The 22,445-nt window shown below is 37.0% G+C and overlaps 1 protein-coding gene across 2 annotated transcripts; it reads right to left on the bottom strand.

Annotated features, from left to right (window-relative positions):
* Positions 1-608: 608 nt before the first annotated feature.
* Positions 609-22,421, bottom strand: LOC139136774 (kelch-like protein 17). 2 transcript variants are annotated; one of them, XM_070704601.1, is made up of 11 exons: positions 22,271-22,421; positions 19,688-19,899; positions 12,270-12,517; positions 11,347-11,468; positions 10,130-10,351; positions 7,747-7,863; positions 7,101-7,314; positions 6,367-6,511; positions 5,495-5,751; positions 4,591-4,846; positions 609-3,898 (listed from the first exon to the last, which is right to left on the bottom strand). In XM_070704601.1, the coding sequence occupies exons 2-11, from the start codon at positions 19,729-19,731 to the stop codon at positions 3,691-3,693; spliced, it is 1,833 nt and encodes a 610-aa protein (XP_070560702.1). In that variant the 5' UTR covers positions 19,732-19,899; positions 22,271-22,421; the 3' UTR covers positions 609-3,690. The 2 variants fall into 2 exon arrangements, with proteins under 2 accessions (XP_070560702.1, XP_070560703.1); XM_070704602.1 differs by having other exon boundaries at positions 19,762-19,899; positions 22,271-22,412.
* Positions 22,422-22,445: the final 24 nt, after the last annotated feature.

Here is a 22,445-nt window from a genome sequence, read left to right on the forward strand (position 1 = left end):
TAATTACATGTACTATACCGGTACTTTGTGATAAAAATCAGCGCTTTTGCTTGCGTTGTGGTTATTCCATGGCATGTACACTAAATCAAGGAGTGGAAATCGCCCTGCTTTGCCAGTAAACAACTGGCTTTATGCCATATCATGTGTTTATTCAATTGAAAGAGAACGTAATAAAAGAGGGAAGATGTATGAACTCTTGTGACAATGGTACAGTAAGCCTTTGTGTGACAGTAGCTACAGCATATTGTGGCAACACAGCGATACACTACCCCATTCACAATGTCTCAATGTGTGGCAGGTTGCCAGTCACAAACCAATCATCTGCCAGCTGTAGCCAGTCACAAACCAATCATCTGCCAGCTGTAGCCAGTCACAAACCAATCATCTGCCAGCTGTAGCCAGTCACAAACCAATCATCTACTGGCTGTAGCCAGTCACAAACCAATCATCTGCCAGCTGAAGCTGGTGCACATTATCTTTTCCTTTCCATTGCCTATGATTTCACTACATCCAAACAACCTCTTTGAAAAGATGCAAACACTTCGCTTAGGTAATGAATGTATACATGTACCACTGATATTGGAATAACCAAGACATGATAACCATGATCAATGTGAAATATTGCTTTATTCTTGATCAAATCCATGAACAAAACACACAATAACTTACATATACATAAAATAGATGCAGAAGGTACAAAATTTCACAAGAAATTGATCAAGGTAGCTAATTCTTGAGCAGGGAAAAGTTCTAATAATTATGATAATTTGGTTCAAAATTCGTTGAAATAAAAGCTGAAACTTGATATATATTTCAAATAAATAATCTTGTTCAGGCAGTTACTGATACAAATAATCTGTTACAGAAATAATCATAGTGCTGATATAATTAAAAAAAATTTTTTTTTTGATCCTTGTGTTCTGGTACATTGACTCAATCTGTGCCACTATCTCATGTTGAAACAAAAAAATCACATGAAAAGAATTCTATGACCATTAAAATCCTGTACGACACACAATGTCGGCAAGGGTCTACTAAAAAGGTGCCAAAAAACAATTAAATGCATGAAAATATGGATAATTGTAGCACACGTATTCAAGGTAGTTATGGACATGATGGTCCAGTGTCTGTGTAAAATAAAGGTCGTTACATACCGGTAGTTCGAGACAGAACTGAAGACAATGAACACACATTAAAAGACTCAACAATGAAGGTGCAAGAATAAATAGTCAAAAGGACCTGATTTAATGACACTAGAATCAGGTCCCAAGGTTCTCCTAAGGAAATAAACGGATCAATGCACACATAACATGGAATGAACTCATTTTCTTCGAAAGGTGAATGACACGTCTCAACTGATGAATATTATACATGCCATCTTACTTCCCACGCAAAGACATAATTTATATTTTTCATTTTAATCAGTCTTTAAAAGAGTTCTAAAGCTTTACATTGTAATTCCAAAAACTCGGATATTGCTGTCAATACAACCTGAATACACATATCCATATATTTTTTCTCCTTTGAAATTCTCACACTTTTTCAAATGTCTAAAAATATTTTTTTAAATAAGGAATAAATGCAATGAGAACAATTACATACAAAAAGAGGTATAATCACTCTTTATTTCTGATTTATTTCTTGAAAAGTAGCAAAATATTACCTGAAGGGTTGGGAAAATGTTCACACTTGGTGTACACACTGTCTGTACATCACTGAAACGGCAGTTAGGAGGGATTTTTTCGTTTTAAAAAAAATTGCACCATTTTATGAGTGGCATTTTCTTTTACTGCCTTGATATGTTTTGAAAAGTCAATGCATGGGTTAAACCATGGCTTATCAATAACCTCTATAAATTGGACCCCGTTTTCACATAAAATTTACCCATGTTGATAATTCTCTGTGGGAAAGAAAAACTGAACAGACTGGCATATCAGAATAAACTGTCTGAAGGTGCAGGTTGGACAAATTAACCACAGCGTATGTGTACTGGTGAATATAACATTCTGCCAAATAAACACCAAAAACACAACATTGTGCAAAATTACAACATCAGTGTATTATAAAAGATTTTGTTGAGAACGGTGAATTTCAAGAAGTAATGACTACTGGCTATCTTGCTTTGATTTGTTGTTTTGGTCTGAAATCCAAGATGGCTGCTCTCACATGGCCAAAGTTGCGCCTATTGTACTGCTCGTCACACAGCTGCCCAGGTTCGCTTGAAAAACCCTGTGGATAGATACTTGCCTCGATACCCTCACCCAGCACCACATGACAAATACCAATCAAAGTATCAGAAATAATTCAAAGATATGTTCAGTTTCAGCTGCAAGAATTTCTCTCTGAAACAGCACACATTCAGTTTTCCTATACCACACTTGTCATACAAGGAAGCTATTCAATACACCATACAACCGGAGACATGATTCTCATAATTCAAGCAATCACACAATGTACTTTTTTGCTGAAGTGTGATTTTTCTCAAAAATTGACAAAAGTCCCAAAATGTCTATAGAGATAATCATTTGTAAATTCATGTATGTGAATACATATTAAAGAGATATGTACGAATATATTAATTTTAGTGATATTCATCTTGTAACAACATTCACTATTCAGTACCATCATATCAATTTTCCAATTGTACATATATATCTGACCTGTCATGGCCATATGACATCACTGACAGAGACTCCATTTTCTGATGACATCACGGAAATACAAGCTATATTGTGCACATGTATGAGCTTCAAGATCACCACCACTTTGATGGTCAAGATACTCACTGACGGCAAGGACTGGACAACAGTAAGTGTACGAAAAACTGTAAAATCTGATGCCATTCCTTGAAATGTTCTAAAAGATTTATGATCACTTCTAATGATATCACATCATCTGAAGAGAGAGTTTATTTTGTAATCCTACAAACATGATAATAATGACATCTCCAGATTAACTGCAGTTGAATTGTTCTGCTTACAATCCTCATCAAATTCTGCAAAATAGAAAGTTCAAGCTGTCGTTTACCCTGTAAGTTTACAGACATTACAGTCTCTGTTTACACCTGGAAATTTTAACTGACACAGCCTCAGAGTTCAGGAGAGCAGCGGTGACATCTTAAACTCTGCATCACCACTTAAGAGCCCAACTCCTGATGACATCATCACTTTATGCACTTCTGACATTGTAAGACAATAGCAGTGATATCTATTGCCAATATAACACTACTCTAAATGGCTTTATGTCCCAGTCAACCAAAAACACACATCCCTTAAATGAGGATGGTGTTCAGTCGTAGAAGCCATCTTATTGAAAATATCTTTTTGGCAATAAAGACCTTACCCTTTAGGGAGGCATTACCACAGAGTGCGCACACATTTGAATGAACATCAGAATATCACTGAGTGTACGAAAATGCTTGTATCATCAGAATACCTAGAGTGAACACACATTGTGATGACATCAGAATACCACTGGGTGAACACACATTTTGATGACATCAGAATACCACTGCACGAGTGCATACTTTGTAGGCATCAGAATATCAAAGTGATTACATCAAACAGGTGCCATCAGAATACACCTTTGATGACACTTTCTCATTCCCTGACATCAAAAAGATTGACCTTGACTACATTATTTGCTGACATCACATTAAGTCCTGTGTAATGTGCACACACATTGATGATGTCATACACTTGTCGCTGTAAGTACAGGCATTGAAAGTACATCAGCCACAGCTACAGCCACACTGCTTCGTCTGGTCAACATGGCGGAAACCATCGTCCATTTATTGGTGTTTGGATCAAATTTCTCCACACTGTTCAGACTACTGCTGCCATCATTTCCACCAATAGCGTACAAATATCCCTCCATCACGATGACATCATGTGTGCTCCTACAAAAGGACAAAAAAGCCAGATGTATCACTGGAATATTTGATCATACTACAGTTACCCTTTCATACGGAACTGAAAGATAATCAGATTTTATTCAGAGAAACATCACCTTTCACTATTTCTGTTGTGAATCGAAATGAAGAAAGTATCAGCAGAGTAAATCATGAAGAACAGACTGTCAGACAGTTACTAACAGCGGTCTTTTTCAACCTGTTGGTCACCATGGTGAGGGCCAATCATACTGTTATCTGTGTTTAAGTTGGATATCTATGTGGCACAATGGAAGGTTATCATGTAAAGAAAATATGATGTACAACTTCAACTACAACATATCTTACTAATGCCTGAAATTCATGCACAAAAGAGGTCCTTGACACATAAAAATTGTGTATATCATGTGTATTTACACTGGTGTAGACATGACAGACATATTAACGAGGTTTTCAGCCAGTCTTCAAAACATTGAGCAATACATTTTGATGGGCTCACAGGTTGGTTTTGTACAATGTACCAGTAAGTAGCAAGAAATACACCACACTGTTGTTTCTCCTATTAAGTATAGATTTTTTTTGTTGACTTCCAAAAGTTATCAAAGAAACTTCAACAAACTATTAAGGTTGTAAAACTCTCCACACAAAAAACACATACAGTAGGAACTGATGTAAACTTCCAAGATGGCTACCATCCTTACCTCCTGACGTTCATAGAGGGCAGCGGTTCCCACTGATTCAGCTTTGAGTTGTACCTCTCCATGCTGCTGAGACAAGACGAGCCATCATTTCCCCCGGCAACATACAACATGCCATCGATGACAGCTACTCCGGCACTACTCCGTCGACTCAACATTCCTGCAACACTGGTCCATGTGTTTGCTGTAGGGTCATACCTTTCAACTGTTGACAGGTGAGTTGATCCATCGTATCCTCCAACAGCATACAGACATCCATCTGAAATATTTCAGTTGAAAGATCTATCATTATCATTTTGCACACGGTTATTGATACAAGCCATATCCAAAGTTACTTGAGGCAACCTGATCTTCAGAACAGGTACAAAATCAAGTTTTGCAATTTCAGTGCTCCCAAACAATGTTGCCATATATTTTACATATGTCTGCTTTATGTACTACATGGACACCAGGGAATAGAGAGAGGTGTTCCCATAATATCTTTAATGCACAAAACAAGGCTGCTAATATGGCAACAAGAATTCATGCAGAGAAGTGTTGAGACACATGCCAACATCTTGAACTTGACTGAAACTCTGTTCTGAATTATATTCAGGTAATTACTTCTACTGTAATTCCCTCTTCAAAAGGAGCTTTAAACCTTACTTTTATGATGTGATGGACACACAGTTAATGATAATTTCCCCTTTTATAATCTTTTGATGTGTGTGAATAAAGTTTAATATAATGTTTCTGTATTTGTGATTGCTTTTCATACGACAACAGTGGAATCAAACTCTTAATTCTCCTCTGTGTACAAGCTCAGTGATTTTTGTCAGGTTTTCGTGAACGTTTTTCTGTATTTTGACATATTGTACCAACTCACATCAAATCAAATCAAAACAAGGGATTGAGACAAAGAACTGACCTGCTACTCCAACTCTGACATATCGCCTTCTGATTGCCATGGGTGCGATGGATGTCCACGTGTTTGTAAGAGGATCATATCTCTCACAGCTGTTCAAACACGATGCACCGTCATATCCCCCAATGGCGTACAGCAGCCCATTGAGGACACCGACACCCACACAGCTCCGACGTGTTCCGAGTGGTTCCACTTGGTTCCATGTGTTGTTGTATGATGAGAATGCTTCAACAGATGACAAGTCATTGGAGCCATCATAGCTAGAATGGTCAAAGAAAGTCAATGTGAATCTGCTTATCACTAATACCAATAGTTATGCTTCTTGTATCTCGACAAATTTGACATCACTGGTTTCACTTAGGTATGGTATACCGTATCTTCTCATGTTTCAGATCAAGTATCTGCATAAGGATCATGATACTCTGAAGGTTATTGTGACATTTATTATCAGGTCAAGCATTGACAGTAGAGGGGGTTCTACTTTCTCTGGGTCAAGCCAGTAAAAATCACTGTTTTTGACGTCTCATAAAAATATGTCCATCAAGATCATACCAGTTTTATGAATACAAAGAATTGATGCCATTTCTGTCACAAAATAAGGCTGTAATGGCCACTGTTTAACTAAACATGAATGATTTCGTCTTGTGTTACCTGCTTCTGCAAAACTTTGAAAAAGATTCTCTCCCTGTACACTATGGGAACAAAGCGTTTGCAGGTTGCACCCTATGTAAACATATTATGGTAAATACTGGCAGTGTTATTTTAATACATCTTAATCTATCCATCCCCACTGCCTGTAAAGAGCTCCATAATCACCATTGATAACAATACGTTTGGGCCAAACCATGTTGGTGAAAGGGTGATAAAAATCCTACCCTCCAACAGCATAGATGAGTCCAGCAATGACACCGACTCCAAGTCTCGCTCGCCGTGTTGTCATTGATGCTACCGGTGTCCATTTGTCCTTCTTGGCATCAAAGCATTCACATTCACTGTGTATTGCAAATAAACTACCACCTCCTGAGAAGGTAAAAGAGATTATTCAGAATGACATATCAACTTTTGTGGAGGTGCCTTTTTCAATACATTTGTATAATGCAAATCATATACTCAGTATTAGTGAAATGTCACTACCAGGTAATCAATTATTGACCACATCTACTCAGTAAAATACCATGTACCATGGATGATTATACATCTCAACGACTCTGTTCCTTGCGATACTGAACAATTGTTTCTTGACCTTACTGTTAAGTCTGGTACAGTTTTGATCCATGCTAGTCCGTATTTCATGTTTTCATTTTAAAGCATTATATTGTACAATACTCTCTCCATTGTAATTCTCTCCAATTCCAGTATAATTACAAAATTAGGCAGCGGATACTGAATAACATTAACTCAATCGTACAAAAGGAAATCTGCACTGGTGCATAAAGCTTTCCCAAGTGGTTTGTAATTATTATTCTATGGACCCATGGGGACAAACCATCATTGCCTGTATAGGTGGTACAATCATCAAGGGTATCTACAAATCATACACAAAGAAGTCCAATCTCTCTTTCATTCAATCTCACACACAATGTCACTGACAACACACTGTAATACTGACCAACTGAGAAAAGCATGGGTGAGAGTCCTTCAGGCCGTCTTTCCCTAGTCCTTGGAGATTGTAATATTGCACGCTGTTCAGGACAGAGGAGGTACTTCATTGCTTCTATCAGAAAGTCTTTACACTCGGGACAATTCCGTACAATGTTGTTACTTTCAACCTGATCCATTAGAAACTCTTTGGACAGAAGTGGTAGTCTCACAAATTTTAGAAGCTGTAAAAAACAAATGTCTTCTTTTACAAACATATTTGCATCCTGTGTTCATCAATTCTTGTTTGTATCGAAAAATGATAATTATTTAACTGTAAATAACCTGAAAACGACAACCACAGTTTTTGTTTTTTATTCCATCAATCATCCAACAGGCAAATGCCCAATTGCAGGATGACGTACCCAGTACCCACTGCCAAGGGGAGCAATGAGGAGTAAAGAGCCTTGCTCAAGGGCACAACACCGTGTTTGAGTCTCAAACTCATCATCCTCTGACAGTGAGTCCGTTACTCTGGACTTGGCAGGTTTGCCTTTGCTAATGTAAATGTTTGGAAATGGAAAGTATTTGCTGGAGATGGTAGGAGAGATTTGACACTTGAGTTCTCAGTGTGAGCTGAAAATCTTTCGAACTTGATCTCTTACTTGAACACTGACCTGAGATGTATATCGCCCCCTAGAGGTGACATCGTATGAGATCCACGCAATGACAGCTCGAAATACAACTTCCTCAACAGCAACATTTAGTTGGTCACTTCCAACCAGATCTACTACCTGGGAACCAAACAGAGATAAAAAAATCAATAAATCAACGTAACAAATTCACACTTATTCCCTGTGAACAGATCCACACTCACCATTGATAACAGTGAGTTTGGGTCAAACCATGGCCAATAAATGGGTTAAGAATAAAATTACATTATTCAGAAATTTTCAAAGTGATGTCCGCATAGAGTAAGGTTGTTAGTGGCTGATGTACAGTATTCTGAACTTGTGTAGTTTGCATATGCTGTAATAAGACTATAAAAGCTTTGTGTAAAAAGACTGGTTGATGCAGTCATTTAAAACTAGTACTGGTAGACAATGTGATCAGATAATTATCAGTTTGAGCCCTCCCTTCTGAACTTTCCGAAGGGAGGGGCTCAAACTGCCAAGCTGAGTACAAATACTTTACATTCTTGCACATAAGACATGGAATGTAGGTTAAAAAAATGAGGTTTGCACAAAAACTGCAGCGTGCGAAATTCACGCTAACCCGATGGCCCGAGACCAGCTATTTTCATACCGGACCAGTAACTCTTGAAAGATGTCCTGCGTTCCTAAAGACGCAGGCCAGTAACTTTCACTATGTGGAAAAAAAATTACCCAAATGTTTTGCTAAGCTAAATACCTGACAGAATTATTCAAAGAAACGAAATTTATTCTTTCAAGAGATTTGCAAAAATTAAAAACTCAACAGACTGATCGGTTCTGCATCTTGGCGAAAGACCTTACCCTATGTTTTCCCGCGAGAGTAGTGGCGCTATTCAATATGCTCCCCATTTGTTAAGCGTGTGTGGTGCGAGATCTCGTTGTGGTCATAAAAGAGACATTGTTCAGCGTATCGACCGTGTCGAGGTAACTGGGTTTCGAAGACACTGCACCGCGACCTTGCACTTTTATATGATATCGGATATTTACAGCTACTAGACAACACGGTATCGAACTTACAATTGTTTTGTCAGATATGTGAGGTGGTGAAATCTCCAATATAGGATATTTACCCGCAGTTTTAGACAAGTCTAGTAGAGTTGGACCACGGAAATCAGGTGCGCTTGGCCAGACCGCCGGGCCAGATCTTCAAGGTGCAAGTGAAATTCCCGATATACATCAAATATAAACTGCGATTTGACAAGTATCGAAGTTAGGGTCGGATTGAGGAAGTCGGGCTTGTCAAGATCTGTGAGGTGGTAAAATCTCCGATATACATTGGATATTTACCCGCGATTTAAAAGTCTAGAGTTGACTAGTATCGACATTAGAGTCACTAGCTGTGGGTCCATAGCCGTGGTGTTTTCGGACAGAATTTCTGTCTTTTACGGGCTGGTTTGGCCTTTACGTTTTTAACCCCGCCACCACAGACGTGCAAGAGACACAAGGCAAGTCATTGTATGGTATCGATAATAGAGGCAAGTCATTCTTGTATCGTCTAGTATCGATATTAGACCCGTATATAGATGTTATGTATGACAGAAATATTTTGGACGTCAGACTTTGATACTAGAAAGTAAATGTCCGATATTTAAAAATTTGTGCAAAATCGCGCCTTGATTGTAATTTAACCTTGATGGTCATTGCCTTGGTCACCTGTAAAGAGTACATTTTTGTGATTCGTCTTTTCACGTGGGTTTCAACACTTCAGTATTTTTTCTCTTCATCAATTGCCCTAGTTTTTTTGTATTCCCTTCCTTGGATTTGATGATAGTCATCTTCCCTCAAAGAGGAGAAGCCAGAATCGTTTTTGAAATAGTCAACTGTTGTAATGACTCCATTTGTGTGTGATCCGGTGTTTGTACTCATCCCTGATTGGAGTTCTGGACGCTTAGCTTTTTCGTGTTGGCACATATTTCAAGCCCACGCTCATGCTCGTTTTCTCAATGTTAGAAATACTTGTTGTTAAAGGCTGTTTTAAAAGAATTAAAAGGCACAAAATCAGTTTGATGTTAGGATGTTGAAGTGGTGTCTTTTTATTTTTTCGATCAAATTTTCTAGGCCCCTATACTGAGCGCGGGTAAAAAATCTGCACAACCGGGGTATATTTGGATTTGACCTGAGGATCGGACCAGTTGATTTTCTTTAGGGCCAGTGATTTTCTAAAGTTGCTGGCCCAGTTGGCCAGTAGAGATTTTGTGTGAGTTTCACACACTGCATGGCAGGATGGTAGGGGATGTGCAGCAGGGAAATCCATTAAAGGGTTCAATAAACTGAGGACAAAAATGAGGAAGTGAAATCAAGATGACAAAAAATACACTTATGGATACGTGGTAAATTATTAAATTACCTCTTGTTTGGGAAGTTGAAAATACTCCTCGGACGATGCTACTTCTGCAAAATTCAGCAGTGCAAACTTGTGGGAAATCTGTTGCAGCTCGTAGCAACCATGGGTGTCGGCAAATCGACGTATACCAAGGCAATTGGTGGGGTCTAGCTGACCCATTAAAAAGTTACAACACGCATCTCTTACCGTGTGTAACTGTAATAGACTAGCGGCAGGCAACAAGGTCTGGGAAAAAGACAACATATAAATATCATAAATCATTTTAACCTGTTCCCCCCAATTTCCAATAAACAAGTCCAAAATCATCCGTGATACAAATGGGTTTGGGTCAAACCATGGTGGTGAAAGGGCACATAACTGGTAATTTATAAAGATTATAAAGTCAATGATATTAAAGAGGGAATTTTGATGAAGTCTGATATTTCTGGACAACATTTTCCTCCTTGATAAGACACTATTTGATATTTTTCTTTTTCTTTTCACACCTGGTATTTCACACTACACAAATGGGTTCATCTCACTGTTCATCTCACTGAGTGGGTTTTAAGTCCTGCTTAATACCGGTATACATTGAGAGGCCAACGGAGTACAAAAAAGAAATTAATTGTGCACATTGTACTCACAGCAGTCAATAACACACATTCATGAGTCAGAGCCCAAAATAACCATCAATACACACTTTCTGCACATTGTGACTGACGAATGAAACTTCCTCACTCAAAAGAGCCGAAACTAGAACAAGGTAGGTCAATAGAATACCACTAATGATAAGTGCTTGTCACAATGTGAGGGGACACACCTTATAATGTCTATTCACATGAATTCTTTTTTCACCAAGCTGAATGTCAAATGTCTATTTTGTGCCTCTTATGTCAAGCTCAAAACTAAAGCAAGTGTAATTTTCATACTTCCAAAATAGACAACCATTTCGGATTACTGATGACCCGGCTATATACTGTAGGTGACATCATATTATATGGATGTTGTGGAAAATATAGTTTGATCTACAAGTTCATCCAAACTTGGAATACTGTCAACTAAATACAGTCTGATAATATGTCAACTTTAGGTGTAAATCGTTAGTACTTGGAGAAAGATTTCTTCTTTGAAAACTGTCAAGTTAGCGATAACAAAACCGATGAGTCAATATGGACAGTGACCAGTCAATATAAACCGTGATGAGTCAATACACATATTGAGAAAGTCAATACTATGCTTACTTGTACGTTTTTCTCTGTAACAGTCACTTCTGATGTGTACGCAAATTGTACCAAGAGTTCCAGAGCTTGACAATCCACATCATGCATTGTGATCTCTGGCTGGCGACACTCCGTCATATCACCTGGACAGAACAAGATCAACAATCAAATTTTCACGAGAAGCGAGAAATGGGAAGATGTTCAGCTTGTTAGTGAATTCGTTTATTTGAAAAACAAAATATATTCTATTCTTGGTTTACGACTAGTACCAGCTGCTGCATGCCATTGATTGGCGAGGTCTTTGACCTCTGTGCTGCCAGCATGAAATCAGCATGACAGAGTGCAAATCAGGTCAACAAACTTTCCATCACTACACTGTGTCACATGGTAATTGCTTTGTATGTAAATAATATTGACTGATGGAGTGAAACATAACAAACTGTGCAGTGCATTTTATGTATGCTTTAGATTTCAAGACAATTTGTCTAAAACACTTCTTGCTGTACCATGTCAATTTTAAGCACAGATCGATACATGTCATGGAATACTTTCATACAATACCAGTATTTTCAATTTTCTAACTTCATGTTGGTTTTTGGGTACGTCACTTCCTGACCATTCTCTCTATGTAGATGTGTGTCATTGAAATTCAGCCAGGGTTCCTCCACCGACAGAGGGACCTTGATTCAGTAATTACCGCAGTTGTTGATAGTCTAAAGTGATTAACACATTAAAGGTGCAATTTGTTTATCAGCTGTACCTCATCACATGATAAACTTTTCACTGGAAAACAATGGATTATCTTGTAAATAGTCGGAGTAATTTTGTAAACATGAAGTATCATAAGAACCAGGGACACAGCACTTTAAGTAGAGCTACACCGAATAGATGTTTTTAATTGAATAAGCTAGGAACATTAACTTCATTGCTATACAAATACTCACTTGTGAACATAGCTTGGAAATATGGACTGCACGATGCTAATACCAGCTTGTGTGCTGTGATCGTACTGTGTCCAACCCTCAGAGTGATATCGCACAGCACTCCTCGCTGTCGCATACGATTCATTGAGACAAAGGCGTCCTGGCAATGGGTGGTGGAGCGATGTGTGAAGCATTCTAACAAATGTTTTGCTGACGTTGTGTTGGGACTACTCCGCAGGGATTTCACTGATTCCATATCTGATTGTTGTCTGTAAAAGTATGGTTCAATACGGATAAAGTTAAAATACAATTGAAGTTAAATTATGTTCAGTGACTCGTTTGTGCCATTTATGCTGTAAATTACAGGGTAATTATACAGAAAGAGAAGCCTTTTAACATTTTTACATCTGCTTCTTTTGAGAATTTATGTTGTTCTGTTTTATAGAATACTAATATGATTAAAAAAGGTAGATTTCAAGATTACTTAGTTACTGATGTGTTGCTTAAAGGTAGGGGAATCGATCCCAGGGATGGAGTTTGTTCTAGTCTGTAAGAGGATTATGAAGGTGTCATAGCCTTTTGTTTTCCATTGAAATTGTAATCTAGTAAGTAAGTTTCCTGGCAAGGTAATCTGACGCCTGACCCATGCCTTTAATGATCATGTACGTAGGCCTTACACTTTGAACAGACAAAAAAACAACAGGCTTATATACAATTTTACATGCCATACTCTTGAACTTCAGTGTCAAAATCATACAGAATGTGTTTTTGTGCCTTGGAGTGGAAGCAGGCCAGCACTGTTTTCCATTTTAAAATGAACAATTCCATTCATCACTAGTATGTATAGCAAACAACATAAACATCCCAAAAGAAACCAGAATATAAATAAATCCAGTGTCTATAGTAAACATAATTAAGCTGAAATAAAGTGATTCTTATAATATTAATGTTCATTTCAGGGCCATTGTTATTTTTTTGATAATTGGCATAGCGATGTGTGTGATTACTTAAAGTTGCAACATGCTGCATGCATTGGAAATTTGAAACAGGCAACATCTGTTGAAATTCATGTGTTCTCGATGAGCTGATCATTAGATCTGACCTAAAATTGCTGGTCCTGTATTTCTATTTCTAAAACCCATGACAGTGTACAGATAATTAACATTATTGAAAGCAAATTCATCAATCAATTAAAGCAATTAATGTGATATGGAATTATATTATAATGAAAGAGATCTATTTACATGTGTAATTAAAGGCATGAATGTAAAATGTGATGAGTCATAAGTTTACCAGTTTATTTAGCAAAATAAATATATTATTTAAATACCAGGGCAATACTGCGTTTAAACATTTAAACGTTAACCCCCTTTATCCCATTTCCAGGTACAGAGTTCAAAACTGCTATTGAAAATGATGGGCCTAGACCATTAGGCTGTCTGATAGGGTTAAATGGATCATTGTCATGTGTTGGGATAAATCCACTCCCACACATAGACTATGTCGCAATTGATCCATTGACACTGGAAGCTGTAGGAAGATCCCCTGGGTCACATCTATTATTTCATGAACAAATGAAGGTGTCTAGGCATTCAACGTGTACAGGTCCTACTTCCCAGAAGTGAAAGGGTTAATTATTAGTAGCAGTCTGGAAAGAAAAGTGCAAAGATCAGAAAATATGGTAATTTTGCAGAAATAACTGTTGATTGTTAAGATGCAGAAATAACTGTTGATTGTTACAGCAGCATGTGAAAACTCTGTTTTGGGTTTGACCATCATAATTCACATTTCTAAATCTTTATTCGGTTGAATTAACACCATGATTTCCAAACATCACAGCAAACTGACAAGTATCAAACAAACAGGACATCTTAAGTGCATATGTGTTTTAATTAATTCTGTGTTCTCGATTACATGTAAGTTGCTTTGCATAGACCAAGGTCTACTACAGCTGTTTTGTGACGAGTCCATGAATAAATCATTGAAATCTACTTCAGGTTTAACATATGGCCTTACTTTTACATCTGTGTATACGTCTTTGTTACCTTTTCCTCTAAGAAACCACCGGCATGGTGTATGTACTTATCTTCTGCAATAAATTTGGGCAGAAAGCCATATCAAAACTGTCCAATGTTAATAGCTTAACAGTTCGTAAAATCCATATCAAGGAGTCCTATACTGGTATAGCATGCGACATTTCAATGTAACAGGCATTCATCACATTGGGAAACAGGCTACGAGTAAAGGTTATATAATCAGGCAATAGCTATTACGCCCAATGTCTGACTCATAAGAAACAATATGTTGATAATTTGAGGTAAATTCCAGACGTGTAGATAATCCATCAAAAATGTACACCAGTATACTTTTATACAAGAAATGTATCCGACATATTCATCTACATATTATCAACTACACCTGCAGGTAATTTTCTGTATCATAATCCAGTACTACTTGTCAAATTAAGATTCTGACTGCTAAATATTCTTGTAAACAGCACTATGCACTGTATTGTTTGTGAACCAGGTATTTATACACAAACAATATAATGATATTATGATACCGACATGTATGTTCTTAACCCTTTGAGTGCCAAAGTCAATTTTTGTAACCTTTGTAAAATAAAATTTTAGAAGGAAATATTATAGCACAAAGGGTTAGTTGTCATCTGTAGAGCAATATCATTAATACAACATGTATCTATCTTCAATTGGGAAACCACATCCTGATGAAAATTTATTGATTCATTTGTTTAATAAATGTATCACTAAACACTAACTAGGTTTACACACAATATATACCGTAAAGGCATTGTTTTGCTTGTATGTATGTATGTATGTACGTATGTATGTATGTATGTACCGGTATGTATGTACCTTACGGATGTACCCTACGTACAGTGTATGTATGTATGTCAGTCTGTATGTCTGTCTGTCTATATGTGTTTGTATTACACACAAGGTGCATTTGAATAGTTGACTGAATGAAACTAAGATACAACAAGGCAGAATGTGAGACACATGCATGGTTTAGAAGTACTTTAAAAGTATACTCATTATTCAAATATTTCGTCTAATAGTTTGGGTAATTCTTTGGTTCCTGAAATACGAACAGTTTGTTGCTGTCTTCCTGTGTTGCTAGAGTTCTGCATGAATGATTGCATACGTACAGAAGTACTGGTAGTTCACTTCATGAAGGAGTCCACTGTAAATTGTTTCTCTGTCAACAATGTGTACCAGACAGGAAGAGCTCTGCTTGTGGAAACTGAAAGCGGGTGTGACGCTTCAACACAGGAAATTTGTCAATTACCAAGTTAATCTGTGTGGTAGGAAAGGCCCGGCTTGATACCGTAAAAACCCTACTAATTCAACCACTCTATTTATTCAGCCACCCTATTTTTTTCTCAAAACATAATTTTATTTTATCCTTATCAATTCAACAACTGATGGAAATCGGGGCTTTCTTTATCTCTAATAATTCAACGAGCCAATCATGACAGACTGTTTTGAACATTCTATTTTCAATAAAATACACAGAACAATACAATGTACAGCACAGAATGTCTAAGCTGGGACTTCAGGAAACCTTTATATGTTTCAATCATCCAAGATTGTAAGCATACCACATAAGAACTGTCAAAAAAGTTGAAATCCCTAAGAATTCAAACACTAAAATTATTTTGGCTTTATTAATTTCTGATGTTATTCGACAATTTAAAATTGTAATTATTTTTTCTGGTCAAATTGATAGGGTTTTACGGTATGCAAATTATTTAAGGTAAGTTGCACATGGCCATTGTGAATGACTTATCAAGACTTTACAGCAGTATGACAAAATGCAGTTTACATCAAGCTAGTATCTATACAATCGTATAGAACTAAACGCTAGATGTTCAGGGCTCCAAATAAATTATATAGATACTACAGTATAAAGTTCTCACCCAATTTCCAAGTAAAATTACTAGAGAAAGTGCATAACGCCCTAAATGTACTTAACTTCTTTTCCTGTCATTTTAAAAAGAGTGTGTCTAGTATCAAACTCAACTCAAAACTTTTGCAGGTTTGAGTTCAAAAGAAAAGGCTAAAAACTAGTCCTAAGGCAGACTACCAGTAATCTCATTTCTTTGATAAATTCATATCATTATAAATTTATCCGACAAATGTCAAATTCTATGTTTCACTATGTTACCATTGTCAGTTCAATACATTGTACATGACAAATAGAGGGACTGAAAATGAAAAGGATCTTGGGCAGTGGTGACATGTGCACAAATGAAAATTGGCATTCTGGGTAAAGCAAATAAGATGCATCCAGAACTATTGACTGTGTGTGCTGGTTTGTTGTTAAAGTGTTACAAGACGTTTTTAAAATTTGCATACGAAAATCATAGTTTAATGAGTTTTAAGAAACACAGTTCTTATACACACGACTTACTATACTCAAGCATACTGTAAAGCTAAGAATAGAGACTGTAACAAGTGCACAACAACTGTGTAATGAGTATCTGACAATCATACAGAATTTTCCTTAAAAATCATCAAGTTATGAGTTTCTGCTCGACACAATGAAAGGATGAGGGCGTTAGGAACAGTAAAGTTGACCAGATTCTAGTACTGTATCATCAAAAAATATCCTTTGGTGCTGAAAAGAGTTGCCTGCCCTTGAAAACATTAAACAATGGAATGTGTTGCGACTTCCTGTTTTTAATTAGCTTTCCAGAGTTTGCGATGTCAAAAATGTTAGTTCATTTCAAAGGTACACATGAGTGGACAATAAGAGAATGAATGTCTGACAGATGTTTTCTAAAAAACTGCTCCACAAATACTCCCGACAGTTTTTGAATATTTATTAATGTAAGTTTGAATAAATCAATAAATGCAAAATACATAAAAACTTTGACAGGCTCAGTGGAAATATAACTTCTTTTAAAATATCTCTTTAACATGTCTTATACTTCTTTCAGCTACCAAATTTGATTTCAGATGAAATGAAAATCACTTAAAGAAGGTGCGTATTGGTATACCTGAGTATTTTCTTCTGTATACTTTTAGAGCAAAAGGAAACATTGTATGTCACAAGAAACAGTCAAATTCAACATGCTTTATAAAAGTTTTAGACAAATTAATTCTCAGTGTTGTAACATGATTATCCTCCGGCTCTTAAATAAGGTTAAAATCACTAAGCTCATGCACATCTTATTAAGAAAAGTAAGTAAACATCATTATCATGTCTGTGTTAGTGTAAAGGTCATAAACTGGTACAGTCTGGTCATATGGACATGTCATGCCAGTCAAAATATGTCATACCAGGCAGTATGGGATGTACCCATACACTTCTGCACTTGTTGTAACCAACTTTGACCTGATACCTACAGCTGAGTTGGCAGGAAGCAGGTAAAGAGAGAACCCTCTGTGTACAGGATGTTAGTCAATCAATAATTGTTGATCAATGCAAGGGCAGAAAAACAAACAAACAGGTAATTTTCAGGATCTGTCATGTTGCAAAACAAATGTACTGACTGTCAAAACACTATCAAAACATCCTCTTTCACTTTTACTACCCTGGTCAAAAGGATCTAGACCAAAGGTTAAAGTTCACCACTGTGATGGTTGGTGTGTTCTCAATCTTTGAGGTGAACAGATTGTAAGCCCTTTTCACACATGTTGTGTACATCACAACAGAATGGTTGCGATTTAGTTTCAGGACACAGGAAAATGAGTTAGTAGTCGCGCCAGCGGCTACTGACTACGCATGCGCATATTCATAATATACTATGCGAGTAACCGGAAGTGTACCCTTCTTTCATGGGCGCCGCCATGTTTTTTTTTTGAGTACTCGTAAATAAACAAAAACGAAACAAATTACTATTATATAACATGCCATTTATAAAATATACCTCTTTTATTAGCCAGTAAATGTTATTATGCACCTTGTCGCTGATACAAAATATCGTTAATAGTCGCGCCAGCGGCTTACTGACTACGCATGCGCTTATTCATAATATACTATGCGAGTAACCGGAAGTGTACCCTTCTTTCATGGGCGCCGCCATGTTGTTTTTTTTTGAGTACTCGTAAATAAACAAATACGAAACAAATTACTATTATATAACATGCCTTTTATAAAATATACCTCTTTTATCAGCCAGTAAATGTTATTATGCACCTTGTCGCTGATACAAAATATCGTTAATATAGATAAAGGGAGAAAACTGTCGTGCATATGAACGGGGGCATACGCAAAGAATGCTGGGATTGAATTATAGAAGAGCGCCCCCTGTGTCAATAATTAGATTCAAAAATTGCCAGTTTTTAGACGGAACGCTATAGTTTTCAGCTTGCAAGTGGAAGGTGGGCAGTGCGGTTACCATGCAATGATAATGATTGCATAATACGTCCCTTGTTTATCGCAATAGCCTGTTATAATTGTAAAAATTGCCAATTTTTGTCCAAATTTTTAAACGCTACAGAAAATCTATACCTGCCCTGCTGCAGGGTTTGACGTCGTGTACGTACGTGAACTGCTTTCATCAGAGGGAAACTGGGCATAGTTGTCATATAAACGTTTATGAAGTAACAATTACAGTTTATCATGAATCAATACAAATAACATTGCCAATCTTTAATACCCCCGGCGCACACCAAGGGCTGAGCCCTATATAATATTAATTCCTAGTAGCAACACTGCTATTTCTTTAGAACACAGTTCTGATTTACCGGTGAACTGTACTCAATATTGCCTAGCTTACAGTGCGGCTGAATTTGAATTTTGTTAAGTGAAATTTGATAAACTAATAAAGCCCATCATGTTATCTTTGTGTACATTTGAATAACGTACATGTGTTTTAAGTACGAAGATGGACTTGGAAGTGTGTTACAATCAATGGAGAACAGGTGTCTGCTTAAAGTAATATTTGGCAAAGACAAAAGTGAGATATGGAATAATCTTACGGCTGACCTCAAACATCTCGGAAAATATAATCTGATTTGTAAGAAGATGTATGCATCTGTTGTGGAAGCTCACTGATTGGTGTAACAAAGAAAGCTATGATAAAATGGACCAATCACAGAGAAGCTTGCTAGACAATTGAGGTCAGCCGAAGCTGGGTTGTTACTGTTTACCAACTACTTTTCAAAATCCCTGAATGCATAATGTGCTGTGTACATAAATATAACGTTTTCATTTGAATTGGCCTTGTAAACAGGCCTGGTTAATAAACTGAGGCCAGACACACAAGAAATGATGGTATTGTACCTGACGTCATTGCTGCTGCAACAATCAACAAATTCTGCCTTTTGCTACTCAATATACCTACATGTATTAGGACAGCATGCAATGGCAGATTCTGAGTATGTAAACATGCATGAAGGGTTAAATGGGGTGTACTTTCTACACAGGATTGGTAAAAGATACTACATGAAATGTCTAGATGTCCTTACTTTCTGCATAATATGGTCTCAATATATTTGGTCTTCAAAGCCATCTCACAAATTATGCTACCCTATTGACTCACATTCCCTGGTTCCGTGAGTATTGAGTACGGCATGTGCGTAACGCTGTGGGGGGAACACAGACAGCTCAGATTTCAAAGACCATGGTGAAATCTTCTTGTCATCATCTTGGAACTGAAGCCCATCCAACTATGTACTGGCTGCAGGGGAAAAAGTGATGTGTGTGTTGTTACCCTGCATCAAATTACTGAGCACTTATTGAAAATGAACAGCAATTACAGAGAATGCACCTCTGTACATGCAAAATAGCATTCAAATGAACAGTATTTGCAACCTATATGCATAATGACCTTGAATAGAAATAAAAATATATCTAGTCAACCTTATTTTATATTTAGTTCACCTTTCATTACTTGTAAAATTCAAAACAAGCAATGTTAACCTTTCGAGTGCTGTATTTTTTCCTATCAAAATTTTAGTGTAACATTTTACCAATTTTTATGAACTTTTCTGTAATTTTTTGATTATTTTGGACCAAATGAACACAACATTTCATTGGCCACAGTTTTTTATCAAAATTTTGGCAAAAATCTGACAAAAATTGACTGAGGTATATTTTTATAACAGCGACAAAAATTGACTTTGGCGCTCAAAGGGTTTAAGCTATTGTGCCATATACTGGTACAATAATAGTGTGACTATGTCGGTAACGATTTTCATTGTAATTGCTGTTTTTTTGAAGAAACAGCAGCTATTCAAATTTGCAAACTATAGGTAATCATGCACATTTTTGTGACTGATTTCTATGTATCTTTAACTGAGCTTATTCTACATCTAACATGTACATGAATTAGTTCATGGCCAGAAGAAATCCAATCTCTCTTTCTTTCCACTGCGCTGATTTTCATTAATATTACTGTAACATCCTGTGTCAGTTAATGTCACCTTGACTGTTGCTACAAATACTCTCAGTCTCTTCCTTCAGGAATAAAGAGAACACTGTGTACTGGCGACTGGATATACTGATGAATTTTACATGCAAGTCTTGGGCTTCTCAAATAAATAATCACCTGACAGAACAGATACGTGGGTGGATTTAGGTACAGAGATGATGCTTGCAAAGTCCAACTAGGCACATCATCAGACAGATATGATGTAAATTTTACTCATCCCTATTGAACTTCATGCCACAAATTACTACTATTTGTTGCATGCAGAGAGTATAACTGTTTTTAATACTTTCAAAAATTTGACATTGAGTGTTTTTTGTGCAAACGGCAAATTCTCGTTCAAAATGACAGCCAAATAATGGTAATTATTTTGATATTTCAAGAAAAAACAGCATATGTTAATTGAAAGATGCTAACGGATTTTCCTTCAGTATCCTGTATTGCAAACTTAGAGCATGGAAGAGTCTTAATTTAGCAGACTAACCGTAACTAGCACATTACTAAGCCAAATGGTATCTACAAACATTCCACTTCTTCAAAGACCTCCCCCCTTTGTTCTCTTTGTTGGTGGGGATCTATTGTGCATCCCTCCTTATTTCTGTATAAAGCTCCCGGAAATGCACCAAAAAGCTGGTGATACGATTTGGAAAAAAAAACTGAACGTAAGATTCTTGTGGATTCACCATTCAAATTTAGGAAGAAAAAAAGACACGTCTATGATAGAAATAGGGCCAAATTATGCAATATCTTCAGCGGGGATGTTTTGAATGCAAGTAGGCAATTAGGTAATAGTGCTTTCCGATGGGGAAAATGGATAGATAAATTGCCGAAGATGGCTGGGACTCACTCCTACATTATCATTTCCCTTGCATTTACCATGGCAACAGAGTGGTTTAATAACTGTCAAATCAGTCATACATCATATAATTGTACTAAAGGAATGGTGACAAAATCAATGCCATTCAATTGAATCGGTGAATAAATACAAATTTACCGTGAAGGAAAGTAAAATGTCGATTTGCACTAATTGCTATGCTTTTACTACGGAAATTTTAGTAAGCTAGGGGCTGAGATTATGGTAGCAGCAGATATGCAGCATTACGAATTACCGTAATAACTTTCGTTTAGAATGGAATGACTGCAGAATGGCAAGGGTTTCAAAATTAAATACATGTTAACTTGTGATATTATCTTAGTGTGAAAGAATTCAAAATACTGAAGTGCATGTAACGTATCGTAATTTGTCGACGTAGATCGAGAGGGAATTCTAGAGAATTATAAATTATTAATCGTCTTCGGGGTGCAGTAACTTCACAGCGAAATGCACACACGAAATCCTTTAAAACCTTCATTCTTTGCTTAAATGCACAGAGAAGCCGATTTCTATGAAGTCGGCATGTGTCTACCGCACCGGGAACAATGGGTCGCATCCGGCTGGCAACAAGCATGTCGATACCCGAACTACTATTAATACAGACTCATATTGTTGCGACAGCAACTAAAGTCGGCAAAAACTGATCTACATCCCTTGTGCTTGTCAAACTGGTGAAGTGATCGATAGCTATGGCGACATGGTTCCAAATATAAAGCCATTCGAAGGTTGGGAATAATGTTCACTCACCTTTTAATGTAAGGTCAGTTGATGCAGTGTTTCCCTTCTCAGAAAATGATCGTTGTAAACGGGAGTGTACTATTGTGCTCAGTTGACCTGTGTGTAGCCGCTACGCCGAGTCCGTCTGCCACTGAAACAAAACATCGATAAATACGGAAGTAAAGGAGAACCGGAAATGGCTTGT

Source organism: Ptychodera flava, chromosome 7 (assembly GCF_041260155.1).
Source record: "Ptychodera flava strain L36383 chromosome 7, AS_Pfla_20210202, whole genome shotgun sequence".
NCBI lineage: Eukaryota > Metazoa > Hemichordata > Enteropneusta > Ptychoderidae > Ptychodera > Ptychodera flava.